Source organism: Hydra vulgaris, chromosome 12, assembly GCF_038396675.1.
Source record: "Hydra vulgaris chromosome 12, alternate assembly HydraT2T_AEP".
NCBI lineage: Eukaryota > Metazoa > Cnidaria > Hydrozoa > Anthoathecata > Hydridae > Hydra > Hydra vulgaris.
This window is the reverse complement of record NC_088931.1, coordinates 58,614,132-58,637,051: the sequence shown is the minus strand read 5'-3', so window position 1 is coordinate 58,637,051 and position 22,920 is coordinate 58,614,132. Positions and strand designations below refer to the sequence as shown.

The 22,920-nt window shown below is 26.9% G+C and overlaps 1 protein-coding gene across 1 annotated transcript; it reads left to right on the top strand.

The window, feature by feature from the left end:
* The first annotated feature begins 11,036 nt into the window (after nucleotides 1–11,036).
* LOC101238697 (heme transporter FLVCR2) lies at nucleotides 11,037–13,403 on the top strand. Its single transcript, XM_065813878.1, has one exon. It carries the CDS (start codon nucleotides 11,490–11,492, stop codon nucleotides 12,885–12,887), a length of 1,398 nt encoding a protein of 465 aa, XP_065669950.1. The 5' UTR covers nucleotides 11,037–11,489; the 3' UTR covers nucleotides 12,888–13,403.
* Nucleotides 13,404–22,920: the final 9,517 nt, after the last annotated feature.

The following is a 22,920-nucleotide window of genomic DNA, read 5'->3' as shown; positions in this document are numbered from 1 at the left end:
CGGAAAAACAAAATCCAAACGTTAACCAGCACCAACTACAAGATATGATATAAGAGTGCATTTATTACTATCAAGTTTGTTAATAAATACAAAATAATAATAAGTTACAGAGATAATAGATTACCCTTTATTTAAGCCTAACAACCATTGTGTATTATTTTTATAATATTCTTTTCTTGATGTTGAGTGTACTTTTAACCATACTTAAAATCATAACAAATAGAAAATAAAACAACTTGTACTCAAGGAGCAAAAGACGTCAGGAGAAAATTCACAGTCTCAAGATTAAAAAAGCATTATTAATGAAGCAGGTGAAGGTAAATCTTTTTCTGTTCAAGAGCGCTTTAATTTACAACTAAGTACCAGTACGAGTCAATTTCATTTTCAAGTCAATTTCATTTTCATTTAAGGTTTAGCCTTTTCTTGACAAAATAAATTGTATAAAATTACATTACAAAGTTTTAAAACAAAAACTTTAGTTTTAACTCCTCTCTTGGAGAGAACACGAGAGAACATTTGAGAACACGAGAGAACACGAGAGAACATTTGAGAACACGAGAGAACACGAGAGAACACGAGAGAACATTTTCTTGCATTTGTTCAGGTTTTATATGCATCTGGGCAAAGGTTGAAAGCTTGTTTGTTAGACGAATTTTCAAAAAAATGGAACATCCATACAAAATATGGGTGGCCAAGCTTATGATAACGGATCACGCATAAATAATGTTGGCGTACATTTTTTGTTCCTTGTGAAAGGAACAAAGCATTCACTAAACTTCATTTTCCTGCACTCTATCAGGTTACTTTTTCACCAATTTTCAGAAAGTTTTCAGAACTTTTTTTCTGGATCAACCCATATATGGATTATATCAACAAATCGTGTAAACAATTTGACTGTTAATCCTCTAAGTGAAACCCGTTAGAAGAGCAGGATAGACGTCCTAGAAATCTTTGCGATACCACTTTGATAAAGTTTATGACGCTGTCTATGAATCCACATTAGATTCTAAGATTCATGCTACTAAAAAAATGTACCGCTATGGGAAGTGCCAAGAAAGTTACAGATTATTTCTGAAATTCATCTGCTCTTTGGTCTCTTGGTATGATGTCTCATTCAACTTTAATTTTGTTAGCAAAAGGCTGAAAATTTTAATCTGCAGAGCACTTTGACACTTATTGAAAGTGTTAAGACTTTTTTGGAGAACATGAGATCGGAAAATGGGTTGTATAGTGTTATTATAGATACCATGGAACTGGCTAAAAAACTGGACATGAAGATTAAAAAGCAATTTTACTATGAAGGTAAAGATGAATCTGTGAAGTCGGCAATGGAGTCTTTTAAAGTAAATTTTTTGTTGTTGTTTTAAACACTGCAATTAATACTTTTTCAGAAAAATTTGAACATATGGAAAATTCCAGTAAACATTTCGAATAACTCAACATAACAAAATAAAAATTGTAAAACAGATGTAGTGAAAGAAAAGTGCAAAAACTTGCATTTCCGAACTGTTTGGTGAAATTGTAATCTTAGCTCCAATGTTGCCAAAAGATAGCTTTCCCAAAACAACATTGTCATTGTCAACATTGCTTGCTTAGCATTGAAAATTTTGCTTTTGCTCCCCGTATAAGAGGTCTGTAAAAAAAGGAGTTTTTCTATATTGAAAATTTTTCAAAAAATTACCTTAAATTGACCCTGTGGTGTTTAATTGCCTGTGTGGATGGCCACATTATCAATTGAACACCACTTTCTCAGTATAATTGAAACTGATTCATTTTTGAGAGACTTTGCTAAACTTTGCTAAAGGTACGAAAAATTTATTACTCGATGGTACGGTCAATAAATACTATACAATTTGTTGATTTCTTTGTTCCAAAATGTATTGCAAATATATTAAAATCTATCATAAAATTATTGTATTTTTAATCTTTTTTAAACATTTTATTATGTTTTTTAAGTCAGAGGGGAAGAAGCACACCCCTTCCTTTGAGTTGATGTGTGTGCAACCAGGCTATGATGTAAAGTTGTAAAATATAATAGTATTTAATGCTAGATTTGCTTCTTTTTAATAAAAATCAAACTATTTATGAAAATGAATTGTTTTTATTAATACAATGCATTAAACCATCACCGCTACACCCACCTTAATGCATAGATAGGAAATAGTTTTTATAATGTATTTCCATAGGTCTGGAAACACATTATAAGAACTTCTTGCATATAAAAATTATCAATTTCATTTTTAAACATGCTCTTTGATGTATACAATTCCCATTTGTTTGCCGTAAGGGTAATGGTTTAGTGCCATATAAGTTTGTAGGTTATTCTTACACATATCTTTTGATAACAAGGAATAAGCATTTAAATAAAAATTGACAAAGTTATACTAATTTTAGTTAGTAGAAACTTCATTTTGGTTACAGTTTTGACCACAGTTTCTTCAAAAAATCCACATATCATAAAATCGGTACCTAAAACGTTATAATTTTTGTGGAATTGTTCAATTTTAATTATTTTTTCACTTTTTAAATATTGAATTGAAGATCTTTCCAATGATATATATCATTCTGATATTTAATTAGTTTGAAAATAATATGTCAAATACCTACATTGTTAAAAAGTTGATGCATCTATTTGCCAGATCAGTTGAATATAAACAAAATGTATATAATGCTTAATGACCTGTATCCAGATCTGCAGATTTCTTATGAAATGTAAAGAAAATTTTTATTAAAGATTCTAATAACTCGTTCAGATACTTAAGAACAGACACCTGTTCGAAATGTGATGAAATGATAAAAAGCATTAAAATAGCTTCTAAAAAACTTACAAATAATCCTGACATTAAACAACTTAAGCAGGCTCTCCATAAACTTTAATTGGAAAAAGATGTTCATCTAAGAAAAGTAGATACCTTTTATAAAAAAAACAAGAACCTCGACTTAAGGCAATCAAAGAAAAAAATTTTTAACCATTGCAATGGATTTTAATTAAAATTTGAACCTGCCAAACTTGACTGCTAATAACTTTCATTACAGATGAAACTTCAATTTTTTATTCAATAATATCCGCATGCTCTCAACCAAGTGAAAGTTGCAAGTAAGATGCTAGCACACCCTCAGATTCGCATAAAGTATACAGGGCTGCTATAAAAAAACCCAGAAAAAAAATTGAAACAAAGCAAGATATGGTAAAAGATATGATGTGAGTTTTTAAAATGTATCTATAAAGCTGGATGTCCTGTGCCTATAAAATCTCTTAAAGAAGTTATATTCTCAAGCAACTTACCTCGAGTATTTATTTTTTTTTTTTTTTTTTTTTTTTTTTTTTTAAGTGTACATTTGTTGTCGTAGTAAATAAATTGCTTTCACCGAATTGAAATTACTAACGAAACGATTAAAAATGTTTAAAGATATTTAGATCTTGAAAAATCTAATAAAGAATTAACTAACTTATCTTACAGCTGTGTACGTAAATTAATTTAAAAAATTAATGATGGCTTAACAGATAAAGAATTATTAGGTGCCAAATGAGGGCCAAAATTTAAGGATTAATAAAAACAGTATAATAAAAAATGAAATAGCCACATATTTAAATAATGACAGTAGTTATGTTCAGCAAGAAATTGCAGAAAATTTAAATAATATTGGAATCAATTGCTCACAAAGTTATGTAAGTAAAATTAAAAAAAAAAGGTATATACTAGAAAGAGGCTAACTAAAATACCAATCGAAAGAAATTCTCCGAGAATTTTAGACGATAGGCAATTATTTGCAAAAGAATAAGCAAACTTAATTATGACCAATTAGTATTTTTAGATGAAACAGGTTTTAACCTGCACACCACAACTAATTATGGATATTCATTGGTAAATCAAAAAGCATATGTTACTGTCCCAGCCAGCAAAGGTGTAAATATTAGCTTAACGATGGTTATTGAAATTAATGAAATAGTTTTTTATGAGTTAAGTGATGGTACTTATAATTCAGAAAGATTTAAAAATTTTATTACACAAAATCTTATTCCATATTTCAGAAGCAATCCAAATCTTATCATGGATAATTGTAAATTTCATCACAGCAGAGATGAACTGAGATTATTAAATGAAATTCGGATTGTATTCAAATTTTTACCTGCCTATTCTCCCTAATTAAATCCCATAGAGGAAGTTTTCGGTGAAATAAAAACAATTTATAAGAGAATGAAACCAATGGCAAAAATACGATAAAAGAGCGCGTTTGCTATCTACTAGACACCTGGTCAGGTAGTTTTGCTAATTTTTGCGAGCATCTTAGGCAATATTTATTGTTGGCGTTGTCTAGAAATTCTTTCATTTAAAAATAAATATTGAACTTGAAAAAATTTGTGGAAAGTATTTTTTATAATTTTTCATAATTTATTTGTTTTATTAAATAAAGTATTTCTAGTCTTGTAATAAAATGGTTTTAATTATAGAATAAAGTGATTTTAATTATGGAATAAAGTGGTTTAGATTGTGGAATGAAGTGGTTCTAATTACGGAATAACCCTATAATTGTGTTGTTTTTATAATTTGCATTTTTCTTTTGTATTTTTGATGCTTTGTATTTTTTAAGGCATATTAAACAGTCAATATGCTATTGACTGTTTAATATGCCTTAGTAGAATTTAATACCATTTATATGTATATATAAGAAATTTATAAGAAAAGTTGTGATAACATTTAAAAAATCTCCCTCTAAAAATGATTCCGTTTAACAAAAATATGTAAAAGACACGCTTGGAAAAGAAATGTCATTAATTTTAATTCTAAAACAAGGTAAAACAATCTCCTAGATGTGCTCGAGAAATTTTACAAGTTCTGTGATTTCGTCCAAATAAGCTTGGTCGATTCAAAAGAAAAATTTAAATTTTGTTCTTCAGAAATAAGTTTATTATCTGGTGTTGTTAGTACATTACAACCAACCAAAGTGGCATTAAAAATCACTATAAAAAACTGTGCTGTAGCGATGCTAATTTAATAACAAGTAATACCACATTAAAATTTATGTTGGACGAATTATCATGGCAAAGCCTACATTAAGTTTAGAAATGAAAAAGGAGAAAAAAATAGTTAGTTCTTAAGATAAAAAAGAGAAGAAATAATAATAAAAATAAATAATAATAAATTCTGATGTTCTTGATTATCTTCACAATCTGTAGCAAGAGCTAAACGCCATTGATTATGGTTTATTTAACAACTGTGCAAAGAATTCTATTTCGAAGCTTATTATTAAACTTGCACGGTGATTTGAACAAAATGAAGACAACCTAACAGTAGTTGATCAAGAAAGGGATGAAAATAACAATATTGCTAATCGCTGCTGTGTTGTTATGACAGTATCACAAGAAACAATCTTATCATCGAAAGAAAAACTGCATGATATTATAAGTTCTCAAATGCATCTGGTAGTCTTACTGCAAAAATAAAAAAAGATAGGATTTTTTTGGCTGATGACATAACTTTTACTAAATTAAAGTTTGGTTTAGATGATAAATCAGTAGATATTTTATGTAAACTGATAAAATAATTGACAATCCCTAAAAAATTATTTTTTTAATTTTGTTTTTAATACCAATATAAAATATATAGTGGAAAAAAGTAGTTGCAGTTTTACCGGTATTAGCAGAATGCGGTATTTTGCATGCCTTACTGCAAACATTCCCTAACACAATATAGTAAACCACCGTCTTGCTTTTATTATTACCGGCCAGGACCGACGACACGGGTTTCGAAGTGGGGAAGGGGGGCACAATTGTCAAATCTTAAAAAATGTCTTCTATATATAGAATTTTCTTTAAAAAAAAAAAAAAGATCCTTTAGAAAAAAAAGTGGGGTGGCACTTGCCCTCCCGGTGTCGTTGGCCCTGTCGGAGTACATTACATTATCTCTAAACATTGAGAGATAACGTAATGTCATTCAATGGAATATCAGATTATATTGAAACCTGGTAAATCAACATTTGAGTTATCAGAGTTGCATGGTCTGATTGATCATTAAGTGAAAACTCGTCAGTTAGAAGAAAATTAAAAGTGCACGATTCAAATTTTATAGAATGGAATCTTTTTTAAGTTTAATCAAACCATATAAAAATTATTTTTTTTAACAATTGCGTGTTATTAACATGTTATATACAGCCTTGACATATTTACCTTTTGATCTGAAGTCTTTTGAAGCTGTAAACAATATTCGATTGCTTAGAATAAGCAGCTAACATTGATTGGTCTTTATTTTATGACAATTTGGGGCTCGTGGTCGTTAAATTTTGAATCAAACAAAACTCAGTTATTTAATACTAATCGCAGTAATGTTGACACTCTTAAATTAACAAATGGAAACACTCTTACTGAATCCTCAGCTCTACGTCTTATTGAATTATCCTTTACTATTGAACGGAAACACTCTTTCTGATTGCTTGCCTTCACGTCTTATTGGATTATCTTTTATTAATGAATGGAAAGACTCTTACTGATTTCTCAACTTTACGTCTTATTGGATTATTTTTTACTATTGAATTGAAACACTATTACTGAATTCTTAATTTTACGTCTTATTGGATTATCTTATATTATTGACCTCCTATGAAAGACATATATCCAATTTATTTCAAAGTTAGTATCTGTTTTTGACCTCAAGTTTTTACCAATAAGAGATTGTTGTTGAAAAATATTATCAGTTAGCTAATTCCTTGAATTGACTTTTGTCCACCTAGCTTGAATAAAGTAATCCACTATGCACATGTCCTAAGTAGTTGCAAGTAATCAATAAAAAATTATAAATTGATGGTATAGATCCACTTTCTGACCCCCTCATCCCAAAATAAGGGAGTTGTAAACTTTACACGATGGTAATTTACAATATTTTTGAATGAAATTTAATACCTGCTAACGAATTTAAATTTAGTTTGAGATTGTTAAGCCAAAAGTTTTACTACATCAATGCCCGCACGTTTGGGAAAGGAAGCAAATGTTTTGGAGTACTTTTGTTCCCAGACCTCCATCATTGCAACTTTTCGCAAAAGCTCCTTATTTGACATAGGCATAAAAATACTTAAGTTTGGAGTTTGCACAATGCGTGAAAGCAGATATATAAATAATAAATAGATATTTAAAAAATGAATATGTAAAAAATAAATATAATAAATATAAAGTTCAAACTATACTAAGTAAATATCCAAGAAATAGTCGTACACAACACCAAGATATGATAAAATAAATATAATAACAAATAACACATAATCAAGTCAGTTCACTTTATAATTGATATTTGTATTTATCAATAAAATATTTCATAAAAATTCTTAATGTATTATATTCTTTTTCTTTAGATTATGTTAGATTACTTTTTAATTTAGATTTTATTTTTTTGAATCAAAGTAGTTTTAAAATAATCCTTGTAGTATTTTATATAATAACTTTAATTTTTCAATTTTGTTTTCAGAGAGTTTTCATTATTCAAATTTATTTGCGATTCGTTTTTTGACAGTATTTTGTTGTATAAATAGAGACCTCCATATGAAATCGAGAATCTTGAGAGTTCGGTATTTTTAAAATGGTATTTTAAAGTTTCCTGTCGCTCTTGTGTTATGATTGTTTAGACTATTTTAAAAAAAAGTTTGTTCTAAAATGATCTGGCACCAGATCTAGTTTTTATTTAGACATGAAAAGTATATTTTAGTAAATATTTATTTGAAAGATATTTAGTGCTTTTACTTTTTTACAAAATAAAGGGTTAAATTTATTTTTGTTACATACTGACTAGTGTGACATGGTTAAGGGATGTTGCTTTTTTTAACATTTCTAGCTTTGATTTGCGAGTACTTCCCAATGTTTTTAACGTAAATATAACGGTTCTAGCTTTGATTTGTGAGTACTTCCCAATGTATTTAACGTAAAAATAGAAAGAAAAAAAAAAGAAGAAAAAAAGAAAACATACTATGTTTTGAGAAAAATAAAAATAAAAATGACAAATTACTTTTTGAATCTTAATAACTTTGTACTCGTAAATAAAGATGATAAAAATTTTTATTCATAATAACATAGTTAAATTTTCATCTTTTTCAACAAAGAATTCAAATGTTGCAGAAGCTCAATTTCTTTTGAGAAAAGCGGTTTTCATTTAGTACTTTTCGTCTTGTGATATCATTTCACAAGTTTTTAGGGTTAAAGTAAGGTTTTTCTAATAGTTTACAAAACTTTTTAGTTTAGAATTTGGAAAAACCGGTATTAAATAAGGAAAACCTGTCTAGAACATTTGTTATTATTATCTAATTTATGTCTTAACTCAGCTGTGTTTTATGACACTACACAGTAAGATATAAATCTTGCTGCTGTGCAGCGTTACAAACAAGAAGTTTAAGTTAAGTTCATTCAATTCTCTCATTGACAAAAATTAAAGCACATATTTGGAAACAAATTAATCAGAAAAGTTTTTTTGGTTTCAAAATTATTACTCGACTTCTTTAATAGGTTAATCACTCTAGTTTTAAAAAAAAGTTTCCCTAACAAATAATATTAAAGCATATCGTCGGTATACAAGAAAAGTCCAAAAACATCATTTTGAGATAGTGAACAGATAAATTTTTGCGTATTAGTTAAAATAAAAGCTTTTGTCTAATAATTGAAATGAAAAATCTTAATAACTCATTAATAATTTATTTATTGTATGGTATTTATTGTATTGGTAGTGCATTTCCCTAGTATAGTAATAATGATATATTAGACTTAATTAATTGGTTTCTAGCATAAGTTTTTTTTTAATTTATAATCATTTATAAATATCTTTTTTTTTTAACTTTCTGACATCATAACAACATACTTATTTTTTTAATATTATCATAGTATTTATTAATATTATCATAGTATTTTATTATTATTATTATTTATTATTATGATAGAAATAATAAACTTATAATATTGTAAAATATGTAGTTTCTCAAATATAAAAAAAAATGTTTCAATTTTACTGACCCATTTTCCAAAGTAGTTTTTGCTAAACTGTTTTAAAAAATAAAATTCTTTTTTTTTTATTTTTTGTCAAAGATCTAGATAAACTTTAAATTTAATATATATATATATATATATATATATATATATATATATATATATATATATATATATATATATATATATATATAATATATATATTTAATATAGTCTTTACTAAAAATGAATAAAAAATTTTAAAAATTGGAAAAAAGTTATTTAGTAAAAGTTTTGGGTATCAGTTACCATATTTAATGTACCAAACTATATTTTAATTTACTTTGCTTTGTTTAAAAATTAAATTTTATGTCTTTATCTTGATACTTTTATTTGTTAAATATTATTAAAGTATACTTTCGTTACATTAGTACTTAGTTATTTCGGTTTAAAACGCAGGTAAGAACTGCGTTTAGTAAAGTAAGAACCATGTTCGGTGAAATAAACAGCGTGTTATAAAAAAAGAAAAATTAAATTTAAGGACTTTAGAGTATTATTCTTGTCCAAAGCTTATTAAGCTTACTTAATAAGTGTTTTAGATAGGAGTTATTTTTTTTTGAATAAACAAATATTTGTTTAAGAGTCATTCAAAGGAGCAATTACTCAGCACGTCTTTTTTTTATGGGGAGTATATATAAAAATGTGGGTTGTACTTATAAATATTTAAGTGTCGGTCTGGGTTTAAAAAGAAGCAAAATCAGATAAAATTTTTAAAGTATAATGTTTAAGTACAAGAACACTTTATTTGACTATATTTTTTAGTTATCTCTTTTTTTTTTTTTAAATAAAAAAAGTTGATTAAAGTAAGCTGTATAAAATTTTAAATAGTTGAATTTCGTAGACAACTAATGTATAAAAAGTCTGTCATTTTTTTCATTATTAAAAAGCCTTGAGGAAAAGTTATAAATGTAATATTTTGTAAAAAAATATGATATAGCTTCTCAGAAAAGGTATACTTTTGTGTAAATATATTTGTATATCTTTGTATATATATTCATATTTTTGTATACATATATTTGTGTATTTCTGTATGTATGTATGTATGTATGTATGTATCCGCAGTACCAGGAATTAGCTAAATGCTAATGTTTATAATATATATATATATATATATATATATATATATATATATATATATATATATATATATATATATATATATATATATATATATATATATATATATATATATATATATTATAAACACATATTATAAATGTGTGTGTGTGTGTGTATATATATATATATATATATATATATATATATATATATATATATATATATATATATATATATATATATATATATATACACAAACACACACACACACACATATATACATATATATATATATATATATATATATATATATATATATATATATATATATATATATATATATATATATATATATATGTATATATATATATATATATATATATATATATATATATATATATATATATATATATATATATATTATTAGAGTATACTTTTGTTACATTAGTACTTAGTTATTTCGCTTTAAAACGCAGGTAAGAACTGCGTTTAGTAAAGTAAGAACCATGTATATATTGAAACGTTTCGAACGTCTTTTGAACGTTTTGGACGTCTTTTTTTAGTCCGTTGCCCACTGGGGCATATATATATATATATATATATATATATATATATATATATATATATATATATATATATATATATATATATATATATATATATATATATATATATATATATATATATATATATATTTATATATATATATATATATGTGCATATGTATACAGTATATACATATATATATGCATAAATACACTAATATATTTATATGCATAAATACACTAATAATTATATGTATTTATTTATTACATAACAATCTATATATATTTATAACAAAAATATTTATATTTTTATATTTAAAAAGTATATACTTGTGTGTGTATATATATATATATATATATATATATATATATATATATATATATATATATATATATATATATATATATATATATATAATAGTTTTTATATAAATTATAAATTGAATATGTTTTTAAAGTAAAAACAGTTTTAATATTTAGCTGCTATTTCTCCTGGAATGTCCGAGATCTAGTCCGAGTTAATACTTTTTCCTATTTTTAACAACAAAAGGTGTTAACTATTTATAATCGATAACGTTTGCAGTTTATAAAGTGTGCTTTTTTTAAAAAAATTATGTTTTAAGTCTCGTTCTCAAAAAAGCTCGTGCGTACTTTATAAACACCCAAAATCTAGACCCAATTTGCATTAGCGTGCGGCCGTACAACCAGAAGTACAAAACAGTTGCGTAATTTACAAAGTACCCGAAAAGAGCAATACTTTTCTCAACATTATTATGAACAGACATGGTTTGGCAAAAAAAACTTGTAAAGAAAGTGTATATATATATATATATATTGAAGTTTTTTGTAAATTAGTTGATTAAATTATAACAATATTTTTTTCTTTGATGGAATTAAGTTATCAATCAGGAGAAATGAGCATTCATGGTGATATTAAGGTTTTAGTTACATCTTCGAGCGATAGTAATCTAGTTATAAAAACATTTACCTGGCGTTGGTTGATATTAGCATTATATAGTATAACAGCGTTTTCAAATACATTTGTATGGTTGAGTTTGTTTACTATTCCTGATATAATATGTGCTTTTTACCAAATTGATAAAAAAGTATTTTTTTGGTCAAATAATGCTTTTACTCTAATGCAACTTTTTGTCGCAGTTCCAGCATCACTTTTGCCTTCTAAAATCGGTTTGCGTCGTACAATGATTTTGGCATCGTCTGTTAATGCAATTGGAGCAATTATTTTAATAGGAGGAGCTTATAGAAATGGTTTTCCATATTTTGTCACTGGTCAAACTATAATAGCCATAGGTGCAAGCATATTACCACAATTAGCACCTGAAGTTTCTGCTGTTTGGTTTAGTGAGCGTGAGCAAGCTATAAGTACCAGTCTTGGTGTTATTCTTGGAAATGCTGGAGCTGCAGTTTGTTTTTTACAACCTGCTTTGCTACTAAAAAATGTGAATCCAGTTACTGAAATGTTATTTATTGATAGGAAAATCAAACAGTTGATTTATTCACAATCTGCTGTATGCTGCTGTCTTTTTTTACTAATAATGATGTTTTTTAAAGATAGACCAAAAAACCCTCCATCAAGATCTGAAGCTAAGAGAATAACTGCTGATAAACTAACCATAAAAGTTTTAAAAGAACAATACAAAGTTCTTTTCAAAGATAAAAACTATCATCTATGTGGAAATTCATATGCACTAAACAGTGTTATAATTATAGTTACACCTGGTTTTCTTAATGAAATTTTATCTTGGAAATTCCCAAATCAATATATTGCAATAGGGTGGTTAGGATTCGGAGGAATTCTTATTGGTATATTAGGAAGTATTGTGTTTGGTATAATACTTGATAAAACTCAAGCCTATAAAACAATATCAATATTTTTAGCAACTGCAAGTTTATTGTTTTGGATAGGTTTTACAGAATCGTTAGCCCAATATAGCAGCATGGTATTAACTTTTACATTATTTATAATTAGTGCTTTTTTTTTTATTTCCTTTGGACCAATATTAGTTGCGCTGATAGCAGAAATGACATACCCAATTTCGGAAAGCTCATCATATTTATTTCCAATTACATTAGGACGATTTTATAGTATTCCTTTTGTGTTTTATTGTGGATGGCTTGTTGCAGTAAAAAAGGTGCATGCTGTTTGTTTAAGCATTGCTGTTCTTCTTGCTATCTGTTTAATTTTAATTATATTTATAAAAGTTGAACAAAAAAGAAAGAAAGCAGATAAAATTCTCTCAATAGCAAGTACTTCAGAAACCTAACTTACTGCTTTTTTAATTGTAATAAAAAAGATTGTAAGCAATCTTTTAAATTTTAAAATTAAAGTTAGATTACATTATAGTCAAAGTTAAATATTTATATATATGTATATAGTTTTATCATTAGTTTAATTACACAAATTATTTTATCATGTTGACGGGTAAATTTTGTTTTTATATTCCTATAAAAGTTCTATATTTAATATAAAAAAAATAATAAATTTCTAGAAAAAATTATACTAGTCTATATTTTTATCATTATCTTGTGTCTGTTGAGTTAATTTTTTTAGACAGGATTTTATTCAAATTTTATATACTTGGGCATATTTACTTGATTTTGTATTGCTTAGTTGCAAAATGTTCCGAAACCAGTATTTTTTTTTTTTTTTTTGAAATATGGAGTTGTATTTTTTAGACTTTAGTAGAAAATATTTAATATTATAGAATATTTATACATATTTTGTAAGCAGAATATTTAACATTTAAAAAAAAATATGAATATATTCTTATATATAGAAATTTATAATATATTGTTATCTTTTATATACTTATTATTGCTTGTGATGGTGACTCAAAACATAAAAATATGTGTTTATGCAAATTTTAGTAGCACTAATTCATAGAATCCTCTAAAGGAAAAATGCGTCATTGAGATATTTTTATACAATGAATTATTTTCTCTACTCAAGTATTGAATGAACGACATCATCATTTTTATAAATTAAATAAAACAGAAAAAGTCTGAAGTTAATGTTTCTTGAAACATAAAATATTTGAACAGGATAACATTTAAATCCTTGAAAGTTAATTCTTGAAATTTTTGTTTGTATAAACGTGAAGAGGTTGTTTATTCAATACTTAATCTGAAAATTATTCTTGCTGTGTTTTTTCATTTTTTTAAACCCTAAAATATCTTTTAGTATATTAATACAATTTTTTTATATTTGGTTCAACAATAAATGTTTTTTTTTTTTCTTTCTTTTTTTCCTCTTACTGCTTTTGCATTTTTTGCTTTGCATAAAATATTACAAAAATGCGTACAATAATTTCGCAATTATTATTTCAAGATAATGAGTTAATGTTCTGTTTTTATTTCTGTTTTTTTTTTACTGCAAATAATTTTATACGAATAAGTTATACATAAAAGTTTCCGACTATAAATGAAGAGCCTCTAAATCAATGAAAGTTAACGAAACCATAATCACACATAATCACACATAAGTTTCACAAAAATTGAAAAAGAGCATTATATTAGATATCTGACAATAGACAATAAAATATTTATCTAAAGGAGAAAAAAAATTAGGTAAAAACTTATATTAAAATAAGTGTCAACAATTTGTGTTGCCAAGCAAAATTTATATCGATTATTATTATAATTAATCTTATTAATATGCTGTAATTGGTATGCTTGTTATAAGAGTGCAAACCGATTACTTTATGCTTTAGACAAATGCTATAGGCGGTACTATGATCTATGAATAATCTTAACTTTTTCGAATTTTCACATATGTACTTTTTAGATGGCTTAAACATTGAAAAATATAAAAAGATAATTGTTTTTGTAAAATTAAAAAATACATATTCAATTATAATTATATATTATAATTGAGCAAAAAGCGTTTTAATGATCAAGATAAATAGTGTTTTTTGTGCAGATTTTCAAGCATTCATTTATATTACCACTTTAATATATGGTCATCTAACAGAAGAAAGAAGTCTATAGCAAAGTGACGTAAAGGTAACAAAAACTCCAAGTAAAAGATGAAACAACAACATTTACTTCTTCAAACAAACCAGTAAAAAAAAATCGACACTCCAACATGCCATAATACAGTTATTAATGACTCTATATTTTTATGTATATATATCAAAACACATTATGCATTTTATTGGGACATGTTCAGAAAGATCACGATTGAAAACGCTAAAAGTGAGTTACAATATACAATATAGGGCTTCTCAAACAGGATCCTGTTTTGTTATCCCGGGATTTCAATAAAATTTGTTGCCATTTTAAGTTACAATTTATAAATTTAAATAAATATATAAATCAAATTCAATAGTAATATATGATCTATCTGGGACACAAACCAAAACTGAAAAAAATTGGTGACTAATTACAAGAAATTACACTAAACAAAGGGGAGTTAAATATAAGATGAGATGTTAAATATAAAATAACCACAGGTTAGTTTCAAGTTGTAACTTGTTTGTGTAGCTTCAGTACAGGCTCTAGGACGCTGAGGGAACCGGGAAGGACGTGCCCCCAGTTTTTTTCTAGAGGACTTTTTTCTTTTTTTTTAGAGAAAATTCTAGTTACAAAGGACTTTTTTAGAAACAGACAATTGTGCCCCTCCACTTTGAAACCCGTGTCTACGGGCCAAGTACAATGTACAGTAGAGCCAAACATTTAATTTAAGAGACATTAAGCAAGACATTGAGCGATAGATTATTAGACAACATTAGCATTGCACAAAAAATCCAAAATGTCCGGAGAATTGTACGAATGTTTCGTAAATCACCAAAAATGAATTGTGTTTAAAAACCATTGATGGATTTTAAACACAATAATATTAACAATATTTCGGAGGAGAAATATTTAGTTGCGCAGGCTGTAGTAACGGCATTACAACGAATAAAACTCTGAATTGAAAGAATTGGCTGACAAAACCCATCCCTACTTGATGCAGAGGGTGTATTACTGTTTTTATTTTTCATTCTTAAAATAAAATAAATAAATAATGAAATTTTATTTTTGTGCATTAAAATTATTTTTTAAATTAGATGTTTTGCGCAAGATTGATTTTCGGTTAAAATGCTACAGTATGAACAGCAAAAAATTGTCGAAAGGCGGAAGAAAAATTTAGTTGACTTACAAACACATTTAAATAATCCATCAAATTATAAACAACGAAAAAGCGTACAAATAGCTTAGACAAATTGAATAGGTAAAAAGAAAAACAGTACTAGTTCAATATTTTCATATCGAGATAATCAATGTTTAAGTTTTAAACATTTATACTTTATAAACTATTTATCAATCTACTTTGTTTCAAAAAATAATGAAAGAAAAATGGACTAGTATTATTTTTATAGTACATAGAGAGATCGACATAAGTTGAATAAAATTATGAAAAAAGTGAAAATAACAAAAAATGGGCTAGTACTGTTCTTCTTCTCACCAATTCAATTATAAAATGCTCTATTAACTATCCCATCAACATCAATCGAGTTAGAAAAAACTTTTTCGATAGTAGGTCTTTTTATTAAGAAAGTTCGGTCATCGTTAAGTGATGGTGCTATTGACAATTTATGTTTTATAAAAAACTATTTCAAAATTTAATATTTATAAGATTTAATGCTAATGAAGTTCATATTTGTTTTGTTTTTAAAGTCTTAGTTTTTATAAATTATTTTGTGTTTAATTTCTTTATCTTTTTCTGATTGAAACTAATAGCATCAAAAACGCATTTTTTGTATATTTGTTAAAATTTACACCTTTTTTCCTATCTAATTGAATAAATTTTTGCTTGTTACCTAAATCCGGGATTTCTCGGGATCCCAGGAAATGAAACATTTTTGTCCCAGAATCCCGGAAATTGAACTTTTACGGAAAAATTAAGAGCGAATAGAAATGGCTTTGAGGATAAGAATAACGAAGAAGAGGATAAAGTTTATGGTAATAGAGATTTTTGAGCCATTTTAAGAAATTCTTTATATAATACTTTTGTTAATTTTTCTTTATCTACTGTTTTTATGATTTTTTTTTTTAATTTTCTGCCGAAGAATGTAAATTACGTGCTCTATCTAATTTATTTTTAAGAAGAAGATTACTCCTTTTTTTTTGCTGCCTAAATAGGATTAATGATGGGCATAATTTTTATTTAATCTTTTAAAAAATAAATATTTTGTTTGTATGTTTCTTTTTCTTTTGTTTGTGTGTTTCTTTTTAAATACTTCACCAGAAAAATATAACATTAAATCAGCATGTTGAAATATATTTCTTTATAGATGTACCACGTTAAGTTGTATATATCAATATACATTTTGCATACTAATTTAAAAAATCAATGCCAGGAAGGGCAGGGGAGGTATAAAGTGTATTTAGTACCAAATTTCAAATTTTAATACAGCTGTTGATGGCAGTTTAACATACAAAAAGCCACAAATGTTTATACCAGTTGACATAAATAAAAAGATTCAAAAACATTATTTAAAAAACGCTTTTAAAATACCCACACTTTTTACATACAGTTTGATTTACATTTTGTATTGCAATTAATATTACCGATCTCTAATAATGGTGAACTCTCAAACTGTTCAGGGGGAATTAAATGCTTTTAAAATAGAGCATGCTAAGCAGATTGATGAAACAATGAAAAAAATTTTAAATTAGAACTTGAATTAACCGAAAAAAGCAATAAAATTTCCGATTTAGAGGAAAAAGTGAAGTCTATGGAAGAAAATTCCGGATGGATTATAGCTAGCAGAGTGAGTAAAAAGCGATTGCCAGAGCAACTATCGGTAGTAAATTCAGCTGTCAATGAACAAAATGAAAGAAATAAAAGAGCCAAAAGTGTAATTGTTTATGTAATAGTCGAGTCAGACAAATCTTTGCAATCTGAAAAAGTTGAAGATGATAATAAAAAAATTATTTAACAGTCTTGGAGCCGAGGTTAAAAAAAAAATGTAAGAAGACTGCGGTCAAAAAAAAAGGAAACACAGGGTCCAGTTTTGGTTGAATTAGAAAATTCCAGTATTAGAAACCTTTTTTTGTGCCAATCGAAAAAATTAAGAAACATTAGTAACCTTAAAAACGTGTATATTTCACCAGATCTTACTGAAGCAGAGAGAATGTTAGATTTTCAAAGAAAGAAATAAGCTAAACTCTCAACTTGCTGCTGATACTACATTTCGATATGCTATCCGTGGAAACAAAATTGTCAGATTTAAAAAACTACAAGTCGATTGACCACATTATGTGTTTATATATGAATGTAACTTCGCTAAATAATAAAATGGAGGAGTTCAATGTATTATGTAGTGATAAAAATCCATGTATTATCGGAGTAACGGAAACTTGGTTCAAAGAGACTTCGATTGCAAATTTAGAAGGTTACTTTTTGTATAGAAACGATTGTAAAGATGGTAGAATTGGTGTTGGTGTTGCAATATACATAGATAACAATTTTGTATCTTATCAAGTTAAAGATAAAATTCCGAGTTCCGACAAAATTGTGCAAATATGGGTTGCATTTGATATCTATAACAATAGTTATTTATATATACAGACCAAATGAAATAGTTGAAATGGAAATTGTTAAAAAGGTATTTGAAACTGCAAGATCCTATGTTAATAAACTTAATTTCAAGGTTATTATAATAATGGGGGACTTTAATTTTCTAAATATTAAATGGTCCAAAGGTGTTATAAAATTGATTGAAAACAATGATAGCTCTCATGAATACAGATTTTATGATTCATTCAGTACGTTTCTTTTCCAACGTTTCAATTATCAAACAATGAATGCCTCAACACTCTTGAGTTATTATTTACAACACAAGAGAACAGATTATTCTAAATTGAATTACATCCAGTTCTAGAAAATATTGAAAGAGGGAACTAAGTTTTAAGTTAAAAAATTTTGTTAGATCAGAAAAGTTTTATAAATGAGGAAGTAATTGTACGAGATTATAAGAAAGCAAATTTCGATTCATTTAATAGATTGTTTTCCAATGTGGATTGGTCTACGTGTTTTAATGGTAAATCAGTCCAGGAAATGTATAATATATTTTACATGAATGCAGCGTTTCGAAAATTCAATACGACTTTGTTAAAAAAAGATCTTGTTCAACCAACCTTATTGAGACATTAGATGCAATCTTGTATTATTTATTTCAGAATATACCTGTAATTTACTTAGAGTTCGCAAAGGTATTTGATTCAGTGCCCCATAAAAGACTATTGTTAAAATTTAAAGGTTATGGGATTTCTGGTAACTTGTTAGTTTGGATTGTAGCATTTAAAAAAAGTAGAAGACAAAGAGTTGTCATGGGAGAAATTGTCTCATCTTGGACAGATACATTTAGTGGTGTGCCCCAGAGTTCGGTTATCGGCCCTTTACTATTTATTACTTATATTAATGATTTCCCTGAGAAACTTTTTAATATTTCGAAAATGTATGCTGATGATGCAAAATTATTATGAAGGGTTGATTGTGAAGCAAGTGTTAACCTATCACAAAATGACCTAGATAAAGCTGTCAACTGGTCCAACATATGGCTATTAAAACTTAATTTTGAGAAGTGTTTGATAATGCTTTTTAGTAAAAATAACCCAAAAAGAACTTATTTTAGGCAAAATATATCTTTAAGTACCACTGTTGCTGAAAAAGATTTTGGTGTAGTATTTACCTCTGACTTAAAATGGAAAAATCAAATAACTCTATGTGCAATTAAAGCAAATAAAGTTTTGGGTATGTTGAGGAATACATTTTAAAGTTTAAATAGTGAATTACTAAAATTTATATACACAACTTTTCTAAGAAAGTTAATTGAATTTGCTGTAACTGCGTGGTCTCCATGTCTTAAAAATGAAATTAATCTCATAGAAAAGGTTCAGCATCGTCCAACAAGATATCGCCATTAAAAATGATTAGATAAAATGCGTCTCATTACTTTAGGGTTGAATAATTTATTCAATCGAATTGAAAAAGTAAATTTAATTAATGAAATTTTGCCAAGAAGTTATCAATCAGCAAGAGGTCATCAAATAAAATATAATTGTAAAATAACCAGTTTTTCGCCTCGGCATTATTTTTTAACAAACAGAGCATCTTTTTACTGGAATTGACTACCTACTGATGTCGTTAATGCTATTTCTGTGAATTTTTTTAAAGCTAAACTTGACATATGGATTTTAAATAATGTAACTATGTTGAATTATGATATAGCTGTCTAAGTGTACTTGGTACGCTCACCAAATTATCGGTCACAGCTCAAATATATTACTATTTATTAGTTATTAGACAAAATGTTATTTCTGTTGCTGCTTGGGGTTTTCCGTTTGATGCCATGAATCTTTGCATTTTAGAAAAACCTTTTATGAATATTAAAGAAAAACCTTTTAAAAATTGAGAAAATATTTTTATGAAAAAAAGAGATCCTTTGTTTTTTTAAACGTCACAATGCTATTCTATATTTTAAAATTTAAAGTCTTTTTGACTAATATGTTTTGTTGAGTTTGATTTCTTTATCTTTTTATCACAAGTATTTTACACTTGAATTTTATCTTTCTATCACATGTATTTGTCGGCAAATACGTCTGATAAGAAGATAAACTTTTAGTTTACAAAGAAATTGAGCTTAAATTTAATTAGACATGAGTAGGACAATATAATTAGTTATGTAGCAATCTATGTTATGGATAGCATAAGTAATTAGAAACGCCGATATGACTATAAGTAAACCTTATATTTAATAGCTTATTTTATTTATAATTATATTTAATAGCTTCTTTATTTCAAATTAGTATATTTCCAGATAAAATAAAATCATTAAAAATTTACCTGGTTTCCAGAAAAAAAAGTGATTGTCTTACTATTTTTAACTATCACACTATCTCTCTTCTTTCTGTGTTTTCAATAAGACTTAAAAATAATAATTTATAACAGAATTTATAACGTCATGTCATATAACTCATTTAGATGCAAAAATCTTATGATAAGAGATAAGAGATAAGAGAGATATGATAAGAGCATTTCACTGCATTCAAATTGTTAATGTTATATTCTCTTTGACAATTTGTTAAAAATTTTGAAATTTTGTAGACAGAATGTGAGGAAACAATGGAAGAAGCCAAGGCATTCCATTGGAATGCAATTCTATTACGTAAGAAATCGATACGAATTATTTGAAATTTCTTTGACAATAGCATGGTTGTGGATTTTGTTTCGTAAGTTTCCTGCAGGATAATTTGAAAAACAAGCAGGTGTTATATTTGAATTTAGGAGCTTGACTTCATTAAAATTCTTGTAGGTTTTGAAATACTGATTCAAATTGCCTCTCATTCGTCTTTCTGAAAGTGTTGTTAATCTCAAATTTGTCATACGAGATTCGTAATTCATGTTTCTAAATTGAGGAACAAGTTTAGTTGCTCTGCGTTAAATTTTTTCAAGTCTCTCAATATCTTTCTTTAAATAGGGGTTCCATACAGGTGCGCAAAATTCAAGCAGCGGACAAGCGTAGGTAGTATATAGTTTTAAAAACATAATAGGATTCCAGTTAATAAAATTTATTTTAAGAATACCAAGCATCTGGTTAGCTTTTAATGCTGCATCACTAATTTGATCAGACCATTTAAGTTTATTGTTGAAATAAATTCCTAATGACTTATCAATATCAACATTTTCAAAAGGAATAAGAGTGTTTTGATGAGTTAAGCAGACCAAAAGAGTAGTTTAAAACATCGAAACCACCATAAAAGCTTATTACTTTGCATTTATTTATATTAAATTCCATGCCCCATAGCTTAGACCAATGTAGTAAGAGATCAATATCTTTTTGGACTAGTTCTAGATCAGATGCACTTTTGATTTTTGCAATTAATTAATTGCTCAAAAATTTTTTATCCAATTTAGGATCATGTCACTGAAACCGTATCCTTTTAGTTTTAGGAGAAGAAGAATGTGTAAGACACGATCAAAAGCTGCAGTGAAATCTAAAAAAACTAGTAGTGCAGAGCAGCGATCATTAAGAGCTTCGGTAATAATGTCTAATACTTCTAAAAGATTAGTCGTACACGAACGATTTCGAACAAATCCATGTTGAAGATAGGATAATAAATTGAGGGTGTATAAATGGTCTGTCATAAAGTCGCGAAGTAACTTTTCCATAACCTTACAAACGACAGAAGTAAGTGAAATAGGCCGATAGTTTTCTGGATCAGTAAAACAACCTTTCTTGTAAAAAGACATTTGCAAGCTTCAGATATAATGGAACTTGACCAGAAACTATGGAGCATTTAAATATAAGTGAATGTGGCCTACTGAAACTAGCTGAGCAACTTTTTAAAACATAAGCGTGTATACCATCAATACCCGTACTTTCAAGTATCAAGCAATGATAATAAAGCTTCTAAATTTTTGCTAGAGAATAAAAAGTTGACGTCTTGAAAACAAATAACATTAGTTCTAATACTAAACACTGGTAAGCTTAAGTTACTTGTGAAGGGAGAAAATGATTTGTAAAAACGAAGATTGAAACATTCTGCAATTGATTTTTTATCAACTGGTTGATTACCATTCAAGTCAAAAATAGAACAAATTACACTTTTACAAGATTTTTGACTGTTTATATATGAATAGATTTGCAATTTGAGATAAGGTAATTCTCGTATCTATTGATAGCAGTTGTAACTAGTTCTTAGACGATACGAATTTATTATAAAGAAAGCGTTTAGAATCTTTAAGTCTAGATGAAGCGCATTGGAGTTTCTTAAACAGACGGAACTTTTCTCAGCAAGCTTTTTTAATAGCAGGATTAAACCATTTAGAATTACATTTATTGTAACAAAATCTAATGCTACGTTTTGAGATATATAAGTTGCACAGTTTATTGTATTCTAAACGGAAAAGTTCGAAACATTCCTTAGCTGACTTGCCATAAAATAAATTAACCCAATCGACAGCATCAAGGCATTTACTAATTTCCCAAGGCAATTACGTGATTTCCTTTACTGTAATAGTACTTTATACTATATAGAAGCTAATAGATTCTACCGGTGTTTTTAATCAGAACTCCCTAAAAAGTAATGTGTAAGCGATTTTTTGTGTGCAACTGAGAGGTGGTCCAACGTTGACTTTATCTTCGATTTGGATCATCCCAGAGCACGAGGTAAAGAATATTATTGAAAAAAGTTGGCTTGCGAAATCTCGCAAAAAATTGTTACTTATTTGTTTAATTTTTGTAGATACGTCTCCAAGATCAGACCAAATAATATCGTTGTGATTGAAGTCACCAACAATTAAAGCGT